The sequence below is a fragment of the Apus apus genome, chromosome 5 (genome assembly GCF_020740795.1).
Source record: "Apus apus isolate bApuApu2 chromosome 5, bApuApu2.pri.cur, whole genome shotgun sequence".
Lineage (NCBI taxonomy): Eukaryota > Metazoa > Chordata > Aves > Apodiformes > Apodidae > Apus > Apus apus.
This window is the reverse complement of record NC_067286.1, coordinates 3,843,238-3,855,561: the sequence shown is the minus strand read 5'-3', so window position 1 is coordinate 3,855,561 and position 12,324 is coordinate 3,843,238. Positions and strand designations below refer to the sequence as shown.

At 41.2% G+C, this 12,324-nt stretch overlaps 1 protein-coding gene across 3 annotated transcripts in view; it reads right to left on the bottom strand.

Moving 5' to 3' along the window:
• The window catches only part of NAV2 (neuron navigator 2), a 222,954-nt gene that overhangs the window by 139,590 nt on the left and 71,040 nt on the right, over positions 1-12,324 (bottom strand). For all 3 annotated transcript variants that reach the window (XM_051621396.1, XM_051621397.1, XM_051621398.1), the window contains exon 4: positions 1,766-1,838. In XM_051621396.1, the coding sequence (XP_051477356.1) occupies positions 1,766-1,838 (73 nt within the window). The remainder of the gene's footprint in view (positions 1-1,765; positions 1,839-12,324) is intronic.

Below are 12,324 nucleotides of genomic sequence, written 5' to 3'. Positions count from 1 at the left end.
GCTTCCTTCTGAGAACAGCAAGGAATTCTTAAATCTGTTTTCTGAATTGACTAAATGTAATTTTAAATTGCAATTTTAAATAACTTTTTAAAATAATAGCATAATTTTTCTAGTAGTTTTATTAAAGCTTTTATATTTCTGTAATATTTTGATGTACATATACTTGTATGTATAACTTGTATACAGGATGGCTTCACCATGAAGCTCATCCACAGTGGTTACCTGGAATTTACCATCAAGAAGAGAAAGTGTTTCACCTCAAATCATGACCGTAAAGCCCATGGTGCTGGGTGTTGGATTTGTGACTAAAAGACTGTTGAAAGGCACCAGTGTTTTGGCCATTGCTGAGCCCCACTTGCACAGAGCCAAGGCATTCTCTTTTCCCCACACTGCCTGCACATGGGCTGGGTGTGGACAAGAAGCTGGGAGGGGACACAGCTGGGGCAGCTGACCCCGACTCACCAAAGGGATATCCTGTGCCACACCACATCAGGCTCAGAAATAAAAACTGAGGTGGGTGGCGGGGAGGTAGTTATTGCTCAGCAACTGCCTGGACATTTGTCTGTTTGTGGAGGTGGTGAGTGATTGCCTTGGCACCGCTTCTTTGGGTTTTGTTTCTTCCTCTTCCCTTGACTCATTAAACTACCTCTAACCTGACCCCCACGTTTTCTCACTTTTGCTCTTCCCATTCTCTCCCCCACGCTGCCAGCAGTGAGTGAGAAGCCACATGGGGCTCAGTTGCTGGCCAGTCAGCCCACCACACCTGCCCATCCTCTCTGGCCTTCCTCATTTGACCTACAGGATTCCTTCAGAGTAAGGAAACATGGCTTTACACACACAGGCTATTAAGTTTTCACACACAAGTTAAATAACAAGCATGATTTGATGCTACAACCTCTTCCTTGAAACCATTTGCAAAGAGACTTAGTCACCAAAGCTCAGTTGAAGTCTCACCTGATGCCACACATCCAATTATCTGTCCTGTGAAGCACTGAAGATGTCATATAATGTATTCAAAGTTTGCCTTAGCAGCTACTGAACCCACTTGCTTTTCCAGCCTATTTAAATAAGAGGGAAAGCTGGTGCTGAGGATGACAGAAATCTGGTTAATCTTTCAATAAGACAGCAGTTAAACAGCTTTGGAGCCAAAAGGTGCCCTACACCCTGGCAGACAGCAGGCACTGGCATAAAGGAATAGAGTACACTGAGTCACCTCTGGGGTTCAGAAGCATTCTGCTGTCCTTCAAAAGCAGAGTGACTTATTAGAGGTCAAAATGTCTCTTTGTTTTGGTTGAAAATATTTTTAGTTTATTGTTTTGTGCATTTGGAAACAAACTTAAAAAAAAATCTTTCTTAAAGAAAAAGAAAAGCAGAACAGCTCTTCAGATAAGAGAATAGTTGAAGATTGAGGAAATAAATTTCTTTCTCAAAGGCAAAAAACAGCCAGCAGTTAACTGCAGATATCTGTAAAATCTACACTCTGATCTATGTGGCAATTATAGAACCTAGATGAGAAATACCTGGTTTTTAACAGAAACAAAGAAGTGACTGAATTCTAATGCAGTCTCATTGATTATTTCCACCAGTCAGCTGCATGAAGATCATGTATTTACTTACCTTTCAGACTGAGATGAGGAAAAAAGGAGTAAAGACTGTCAAATCATCCACACTCATCTTCTACTACACTGAGTGTGCTGGTTACAATCACGAGCAGCAACTCAGGTTCCTGATTTAAAATGAAATTTAAAACAACAGACTGGCTCACCTTCTGCTGACAGCCCCTGTATGTTAATCCCCTTGGCAGCCAAGAAACTCAGGCACGCATCTATGTTTTCAATCTGTTCAAGAACAAACAAACAGACAAAAAGAGAAGGCATTGTAATCATAATTTACTTTCATCTCCCACCACCCTTTGTTGCACTCTTTGTATCACATAAAAAGCCCTTTTGCTCATTATGTGGAAGCCATAATGTGAAACCTCCTTGGTGACTAAGGTCCTAAATTGATCGAGTACTACATGGGTCAGGACTTTCTGTTATTTGCACTTGCATGAAGCCTATCAGCTAATACTCTAACCACAAAAGGCCAGCACTACAGATCTTACTAAAGGGTCAAGGATGTTATGCCAGGATTTTTAACCAACAATAAGTATAACAAACCAAAAACCGAAAATAAATAGGGAGGCCACATTTGCTTGAGAAGGCAGATTGCCACTTGCTCTGAAGTTGACAGCTGGCAGAAGTTTCCAGCCACAAAAGAAGTCAAATATAAATACTGTAACTGGAAGCCCCAGCTGGAATCCTGAAAATGTTCACTTGTGACATCCTCTGCATGTCAGAAATGACAGCAGCTCTGGTGAACTCACTGTGGGGCAAATCCTGCCCCTGCAGAGGGATGGCACAATGGTACTAAATTGCATGGGATAAAGTTAGTTTTGACCAGGTAGGGTCTTCTGCACAAATCGGACTGTTAGCGACTACACCTGCCATATACAGATTGGACTCAAATCCTGCCAAACAAAAGTCAGATGAGTTGGACATTTTTTCCTCTGTATCTCAACATCACGATGCTACTTCGTCTAGTTTCCCACCAAGCTACCACCAAACACCTGCTGTCATGTCCAGAAGATGCAGAGAGATGCCGGTCCCTGCCCCAGACCCAAGCACTTCTATGCAGAAGACCAAGCTTAGACACCTTGAGAAGGTGCAAGGAACAACATTTTAGGAAATATCACGAGTTTCATGTATGGTTACAGAGAAGACTTTGAGATAATAGCACTGAGCAATTTTTGCTTACATCATAGTAATCACTAAGTGATAGAACAGGGTCTCCATGTTTGAACATGTTGCAAATAGTAATTTCTTAACTCCCAAAACATTGTGACCAAATGCTGCTTTCACTTTACAAATGAGAAGGTAGACAGTCACCAAACCCCTCACTTGCTCTCACATTAGCTACCTTTCTTCTGTGAAGTTTGGAGACACAAGAAAAGAACATGAAAGACCCAGTTTCCCTGTCAGCTCCTGCACGCCCTTGAAAAACTATGAAAATGAGGGCTGTGTGGCATCCTGGAGGCTGAGCTCCCAGCACCTGGCCTGTGCTTCCTATCCTACTCAGAGTAAAAAAAAAAAAAAGTACAAGAGAAGCTGCCAGAAAAGCTCCAGCATGGATTTATCTCAAGGTACTTTCATATCTTGTCTGTAAATTTAACAGTAAAAACATTCTCTTCTACTGGGGGGAAAAAAAGGAAGTTATTTGCACTACCTAAGTGTGATTTCAACAACTACAAACACTAATATACTCCAGACTTTTATCAACCTCATTACACTTGAGATACACTGTATCTCAAACCCAGATAGGTACCAAAGAATAAATTTCCTGTAATGTTCAGGCCTTGAAGCCTGTAGGAGGGTGCAGCTCAAAGGTTCATTTATTCACAGTTCAATATGATATGACAGTCAATCTCTGCTAGTTTTCTTCCTTAGTGCTCAACAACCCTTTCAAGTTTTCAACACAGCTATTTTATTGATCTGATTTGGGACTTTGCCAGAAAGTTCAAGTTCACCTTTTCAAGAAGAAACACCACACAAAAGCATCAGTCCGTATCTACCACCTGCACTTAACAAGTTTTCATCTTTCCAAGGCTATTTCCAGTCTTCCACAGCTATGGGTACATTTCTCCTCTCCTAATAAAGAGGATTCCATCGTTGAGTGACTAAAGACAAGCAACAACTAATCTCCAGACTGGCAGTTTTAGAAACTGAAAGTAGCTCTTTCAGTCCTGTTTTGCTTCTCTTTTCTTCTTGCTCTGTCATCTTTACTCAAATTCTCTTTTAGGACAGAGTGACCACAAGGTTAGGATCTCCTTCAGGGCAGCAAGCTCCTCATCTATGCCATCATTCTTGGTGCTATAGAGAAGTCCTTGCTGACTCCCTAAAATCATGCTCCTTGCACAGCCGAGTCAGATTCAAGGAGCCCCATTTACAATCACCACCACCTCTTCCCTGGGACACAGCCACAGTTTTTACAGAGCATTTTAACCACTTAGCTAAGGCAGACAGCTCCCATGGCCAGACTGATGGATGACTCCCCAGCAGAGTACTAGTGCCTGAGATGTGCACCTGGAACACAGGCTGTGGGACCTGGACCTCACTGCCATATAAAAGGACATAGGGGCTACTTTGCCACACCAGCTGGAATGTCTGGTAAAGGCTGGAAGAAACAGGGGCTCTTTGGTGTTATATTGAGACAGAAGAAGAGAGAGAGGGGGAAAAAAACAGTACCGTAAAATGCAGGAAAAGGATGAACTGGAGTACTAAAAATCTATTATCTTACATAGATTGACAGATTATTAGTTTACATACAATTTTACAGTCAAGAACTTCTAAAATCAAAACATTATAGAAACAGAAATGTATCCTATTTCAGTACTTAAAACCAGACACGATGAAATAAAGAGGCAATAACAGAGGCTTGCAAAAGTAAACCTCTTAGTTTCAGACAATGAAGTACAGTTACCCAGCTCCAGAGGGAAAGGACTCACACTCACTTGGCACTTTGGGAGTCCTGTAGGAGGCAAAAGCCCTGAATGCTCGACCAGGGAGGTGTCTTCTACCCCCCAAGGTGCTGAGAATGAAAACAGTGATGTTGGGATGTGTGAGGGATGCAATCACTGATTTTTCCAATTGTAAAAAACAAAGATAAGAAAGCAACTGGAATCTTCCTATGTCAAACAGTTTAAGGTGTGAATAATATTTAGTGGCCACTGGCCTGAGGGAAGGACCCTGAGCTTGGCTGAATTAGTCTAATGCATCATAAATCATGCCCCTTGTTTAAAGAAAAGAGTTTCCAACACTGTTAACGTTTAATGAAGTTCTCCTATAAAAGCTCCAAGGATGGATTCTGTCCTTAGCCCCTTCTGTATGAACATAAAAACTATTTATAATCTGTAAATATTGTTTTATGGAGCTAGATACCCCCAGTGCATACAGGGTTGGAGACAGCAAGCTCTTCTGCAGTAGTACCATGGTAGTTAGACCACCTCAATGTGTGTACCTAGGACAGAAGTGAAGTTCCTGGACAGATCTCGGTGAAGACCCAATGACCCAACTTCTGACACCAAGTACAGCTGCCTCCTTGACATTACAGCATTCAACAGCAAATCATCACTGAGGCTCCATGGGCTCTTTCTTGGCTGAGTTCATGTATTTCTTAAACCCTTTAAGCAGATGTGAAAAGCCTGGATTTGCCAAAGGGGAGTGTATATTTTCTTTTTCCCTGTGAGCTACAATTGTTTTTTTGGCTGACAGTTCTGCTTTGTCCTTTGCTTTGCCAGCAACGTTTAACACAGCAGAAGCAAAGCAGGAATGATGGCAGTTGGATACTCTCATTTTCCACCTACCCTAAATAGGGGAAAGCTGTGCAAAAAGAGAAGGAAAACCAAGGGCTGCCACAGTGGTTATCTCAGACACATCATCAGCAGTACCCAAAACTGAGCCTGCTCTTGTTACCCTTTCTGGCCAAAAGCTCCAGATGAATTTGAAATTTTGAGTCACTACATACAAACTGTTTCAGGTACAGTCAACTACAAAAGTGCATTACCAGTCCCACACCCTACAGGATGGATATTTACTCTCATATGTCCCTAAACGTCAACTGAGAGCAGCTCAGCCCACACCCAGTGGGCAGCCCCTTCTCGGGGGGCTCCTCCTTTCTTATAAATATTTCTATGAACAAATAAAATCCCACAGAATTAAACTTCTGTTTGGACATAACATATCAAGTGCCACAGCTCCCATTCTCATATTCACTGAAGCAAAATGCATGTTTCAGTCAGCTACCTGAAAGCTTCCTCTGCAACATGAATCTCTGGGTGGCATTTGCTGTCTGGCAAGGTGGGAGCAGAAGGCATCACGGCTAAGTCTTGCACATGCATAACTTTCAGAGCAGCCTGTGGAAGCAGCAGTTGCTTTGTTACGCCAGTAAAACCAAAAGCCTCTTGCTGGAAAAGCAAGATTAGAAGCTAGTGGCCACACATATTTATTGATTTCTAAGTACTTCTGCAAAGGACATGATTGCACATCATCGTTTTCATTCCCACAGGACTTGCACACTCCTTGCTCCTTCCTAGCATCTACACACATGAAACTCAAGTACACACAAATTTAACAGCTTCACTGAATTCATTCGTCTGGATCAGAATACATTTATTATTTACTTCTCATTTCACTATGACTTTCCCAGGTATATTATTCAGATTTCCCTCCATTCTCAAAAATACCCTACAGGAACTAGGCATTTCCAGCAACACTGGCCACCAGACCCATACAAGTGTTTGCATTTGTCACATAACAACAATTTCCATTTCTATTCTTGTCAGTGCTAGAAAGGAAAAGAGCTGGGAAACATGCCCTGGCCTGTATGAGCAGAACAAAAAACCCCAAAACAAATATCCCCATCCTGTAAGCCTGTAAATGGAGACCCACAGGTGGGCACTGATATATGTTGAATTAAGACTTGAATGTGGAAAATGTCGACAGCCAAAGCTGTCCATCCAACTCTGCCAAGTCAAAGACACAGGGTAAACTCTAAGCAGTGCTGCCGTTGTGACAGGCACAGACATTTTTTCTCAAACAAAAATGAGAATTAAACTTACTGTAGGCTCTTTCACATAGAAACCATGGGAAGTTTCTCATGTTATGATGCAAGACCTCTGCTCCCAACGTTCTGCAGTGATGGATGTGGCGTTTTTATGAGCTTATCCAGAAAAGCCACTACTTATATTGAAACCAGTGCTTTCCATTTAACTTGAGGCTCCATGTTATGGGCAGGATATTAGTTTTCAAAGGAGAAAAATAAGATTGATTTAATACCAAAAAAATTTCAAGTTATGCAATATTCCAGCAGACCTCACATGCAACGTACAAGGCAAGGAAAGAGCCCAACACAAGCTGTTTGCAACAAGCTGTTCAAGGCAAAATGTATTCCTTGTCTGTATTTTCAGATCAAGCTTTTACACTCAAAAGTGTAGGAAGAGCTTTAAAACCTTAAGTCATTACACTGACAGTCCTTAGAATGCTGGAATTTTGTGGGAGGGGGATTCTCCCCTGAAATAAGGTCTCATGTGAACTTTTTCCTAAACATAATTATATATAAGAAACCCCAAGGTAAAATTGCAAATTTCATTTTCCCCAGAATTATATAAATACTATTATTACTTTGCTTGAAATAAATCTTCACTTGTACTTATCCTAACCAAAATGTATATAGTTTAAAATAAAACAATACATTGATCTGAGTGTTCACATGCTACTCCCAACTATTGGGATGAAAATGCATCTCAAACTGAAGTCTCAGGGTTTTGACAGAACTTCGTGGATATGTAACAAGGGCAAATGAAGCTCACCCAAATTCTGAAAGCATAGAAACCAAAATCTATTAGAATGGGTTCTTCACATGTATGCCAAGAATTGACTCTTTCTGTTACAGTTCCATTATTTTGGGTTTTTAAAGAAAAGGTCACTTGGGGCACTAACTTAAGGCTAGAGACCTGGCCTCATCTCTTGCATCCCCTTCTCTGTGACCCTGGGTAAAACCTTAGCTTTCCTGTGCCTCAACTCTTCCTCTGGAAATAATGGGTCAAATATTGAATATCCATTCCAATTATGCCCAATACAAATAGAAAAGGGGGCAGAAAGCACCACAGAAAAAGCTGTGATTCATAATGGCCAAGATTTCTGATCACAGCAAAGATCATTCAAAGGGTGTTTTTGGATTCTGGATGGTTTCAGGCAATTCTGCATGACTCCCAAAGCTTGCCAAAGCTCATCTGATCTGGGAGAGGCAGATGGAAGGGTTGCAGAAATTCTCCTACTTTATTTTGAAATTCAGCTTTTCAGGGCTTTTTCAGGTTTGTTTATTCAAAACTGAAACTTTCCTATGGAGAAAAAAAAAAAAAAAGTAAAGGTTAATTTCTTTGAAAAATAGCCCTGGGAATATTATTTTTGGATCAGGCCTTAAATATATTTGAAAAGTTGAAGTGGATAATTTGTGTGTAATTTGAAATCTCAAAATGACCTAAATCATGATTAGTTAAGTAACAAGTGGTTCAGCTTTGCAAAACAAGTATCAACAGAGTATCCTGCCACTGGAGAATCATTAATTTAGGATAGAGATTAAGCTCTTCCCTGGTCTCAATAGACACTTGACCAGGTTGTAGCACATACCACATTACCTGTATGATATTGGCACTAAATATCTGCTTATGTATAACTCAAACCAAGAACAGATGGAGAGAAACCATGACTGTGCTCAGTAAATACATAACAAGTCCCATGAATGCTTCATTTCCACCTTCCCTGCTTGCTCATTGGAGACCCTTTCCTACCCGGGGCTTCCAGACTGGAAGTTATGTTTCTAGTGCTGTGCAGATGAGATTTAATATAAAATATGATCAATATCTACTGATGATGGACTTCTCGAAACATCCCTGAATTCTACATAATTCTTGAATTCTACATAAAACAGTATTTTTAAAAGAGCATAAATGGTTGAAGGAAGGACTGACACTCAAACCCCTCAAGGCAGTAAGTAGACTGTTGTATTTCCTAGCTTCAGTGCTGAAGACTCTGTACATCATTTACTTGAATTTGCAGCAGGAACCCAGAATTTAACCAAACCCTTGTAGAAAGAACTACACAGAATATTTTTCCCACAAACAGAGCTTTTACCTCAGAAAAGACTTTCCTGTTAACACTGCAGCACCCTACTTAATGTTTAGTTATAGAACTAAAATAACCTACCAATAACTAATGCAAGTAAATTACAGGCTCTCAGTTCCTGTGAGTGGGCTGAGGGAACACCAGCCAACAACCTGGTTTCAGTTATTCAAACACACAACTAAAGAAGTGGCAATGGACATCTCATGGCTGTGTCATGCAAAGGAGCTCCTGCAACACAGTTGCTAACAGTTGTCCCTTTCTAAAAAAGCTCCCTTCCCAGGGAGCTACCAGTGCAGCCCTTTCCCAAGCCCAGTGCTCCCCCTCCACCCTGGCTGACACACATACTTGTGTCTCAAGGCCCAAGGGTCACAGCTTCACCTGTTCCCAGCTGATTTATTCTGGTGGCTGGAGGGACACCAACACATATGTGCCCCCTCCTTCCTTGCACCTGCATCCTGGATAACATCTCCTACTGAAATTCTCCTGCAGAATTCCTTAGAACAACAGCAACAGTGCTGTTTAGCTCAGATATTAAAGATATAAAAATAAGCCCACATAAAAAGCAAAATAATAAGCTTTTCTGGATGTGTATTACCTTCACAGACTAATTAATTAACCATTAGCACACAGCTACAGCATATAAGCCATGGCTGGAAATCAAAGATCTATTACAAGACATAGACAATTTTTTTTTTTATTTCCCTGGGCTGTAGAATCCTTTTGTAAAAGTTATGATCTGTTTCTGATACTCAGGAGTGAAAAGAGGAGTACTATATATGCTGTAGAAAGAAAAAAATACCTGGGCACCAGAAGAAAGTGTCATGTAACAGCTTTAATTCTTACATTATAAAGCTGACAGAGAAATTAGTCATATTTTTGTTTAATATATAGTTTTACTCTACTGTGAATGGACAGCATGCACGAACTGCCTGATCTCTCATCTCTCCACTCTCAAGAGTTTTAGATGCCTTTCTCTCCAGAAATTAAATAAATACCTGTTCAGTGACACTTTACCAGGTCTTTTGGTAGGGAGATGTATGTACTTGCCTTTCCTGACACAGTCTGACTCTATTTATCATATTATTTTCTACAGTGGGTGATGGGGGAGAGGGGACAGTTTGTGGTTTTATTCCAACTGCAAGCTCTGCAACACAGAAACCTCTGATCCAACCAGTCTGTCTCACTGATAACAATCCACAAATGGGGAGCATGATGGCACAACAACAATCTGATCTCTGGAAAAAACCCCACCATAAAACAGTGAACCAAATCTTATCTAGGAGCAATAGTCATTGCAAAGTGAGGAAGAAGGACATCTAAGTGCAAGCAACCTGGCAAGATCACCTCCGTAGTAAATCATTCTTGTCTACATGTCAACACGGGTTCATACATGATCAAGAGAAACACAGGGCATCTAGAGAAAGTGCTGTAAACGTTGCTGAACTCAACACTTGGCCAAGTGCCTCCGCAGGCGGCTGAAGGAGCAAAGCTGGCGCCCGCCCGCTCTGGCACAGCTCCGGGTAACGTCGTCCCCTCCAGCCAACCTTCAGCTGGGAGGAAACACACCACGGGCTAAGGTCAAAAGATACCCATTTGTTGCTATAGCAACATTAAAACAGATTACATTTCTAAACATATAGTGACAGTAAGATACAAACTCCCCAGGCAAAGCAGGGGGAAGGCTCATCAGAAGACAGAAAAGTTCCTTTTACTACATTGCTCAGAACAACCTTGGGGTAGGATGACTTCAAAATACATGGCTATATTTAACCACTGGGATATGTGTCCAAAACTCCTATGCCAGGAATTTGCAGAGGAGGAGAAAAATAAATAAATAAGGCTTGTGATGCTTTTGATCTTCCTGGCAGAGCTGCTCCCCTGAATTAGCAGCACATGCCCAGGCAGCAGAGTCCTCCCCGGCTCTGGGGAACGGGCGGCTGATCAACCAGACTTCAGCCCCACCAACCCAGAGGGGTTTGGAGCTCCAGCCTTGCCAAGTTACTGCAGCTAGCTATGGCACTGCTTAGGCAACATTGGGTGGACAAAAATGCTCAAAAATGTTTAGAGGAGTGGGTTAAAGTGGATGCCTGCTCTTGAAGAGTGAAGACAGAATTACAATCCATGAGAAAAAGACAAGTAATTAAGAATATTTAAATTCATTTACATTCTTTTCTTTCAGAACACAACAGCTTACCCACTTGGTGGATAATACACACACAGTTAGCTGCTCAGTTGATATAAATGGTTTCCTTTAGGTATGGGCCATATCACACCTGCATTCACATTTACTATCTCTATTCTTGAAAAAAATGGCACAGAACTACGTGTAGCATGTGCCATACACACAAACAGTAATGAATATTTCAACATCTCATGCTCTTTTCTGCAATAAATAAAAAAAAAAAAGATTAACAAAGCAGGGGATGGAGCTGGCAAGGGTCACACTGAGGAGGGAAGTGGACACCCAGTTCTAACAAATGAATTAAACTCCCAGTACTGCTCACTTCAAGGCCAGGGTCCCTGCCAGACTGGAGAATTTTCACACAAACTGTTCTTTGACTTTGAGTGACCCACATATTACAGAACAGCTCTTTTTCACTTAACAAGAAATAAGTCAAATATTAAAGTAATAGTAAAATTGTCCTCACTGGAGTAAGGTTTCCTTGCAAAGGGAACATATTGAAAACACAGCTTTCACATTGACTTCCATAAATTACTTGGGAAGAAATCCAGGCTCTGACCCATGTTGCACTACAAGATTCTTTAAATTTGCAAGGCAAACAGTAGTAGCAAGACTGAACAGTATTATCTTCCTAGTACAGCTTGATGTCTGCATCAGAAAGGGATGATTCTTTAAAAACTTCTGGTCCACAGATGAAAAAAATGAATACCTTCTCTTTGTTATTTGATAACACAGGTACTTACATACACAAGTGATCATCCTTGAAAATAATAAAACCCAGCCACAAACCCACATGAGAACCACAGTTACTTCCTACTCTATTTATAGGAGGGAACTGTGGTGTTGGTTCAGCCTGAGTTCCTTTCTCTTGCTCCAAATTCTTGTCTTAGGCGTCCCACAACTTCCCCAGGCTTAGTGTGGGGAGATGAGAGTCTGGTTTATCCACCTCCAGCTTCCCCCATCCTCTTCCCTTCAGCACTGACAGCTTTGCCACTGCCTGCTCTTCACTCAGGCTTCACTAACAGGGCTAACACAGTATCACTCCTCAGACTTTCACACCTAACAGTTCAGTTCTTTCTAGTGTACCATAACCTGTGATTTTTATTTTTTTTAACTTATTGAACCTTGCAAAAAATAAATTTATTTTCTCATTAGTTTCTTCTCATACTGTTTCTGAAACGTGCCTAGAGAAGCACCTTATCTCTTTCCACTGCCACATTCAGTACTTCTTACCTTTACATTCGAGGTGGCAAAACCTCTCCACTTCTCCTATAACACATTGCTGCTGCTTCTTCTACCCCTTCTTCAAATCCCATCTTCAGTTGTGTTTCAACCATCATCTGTGTCCACCAACACACCCCTTTGCTGGCAAGGATCTCCTCTCTCCTTTGTCTTCAAATTCATGTTTTCAAAAGTAACTTC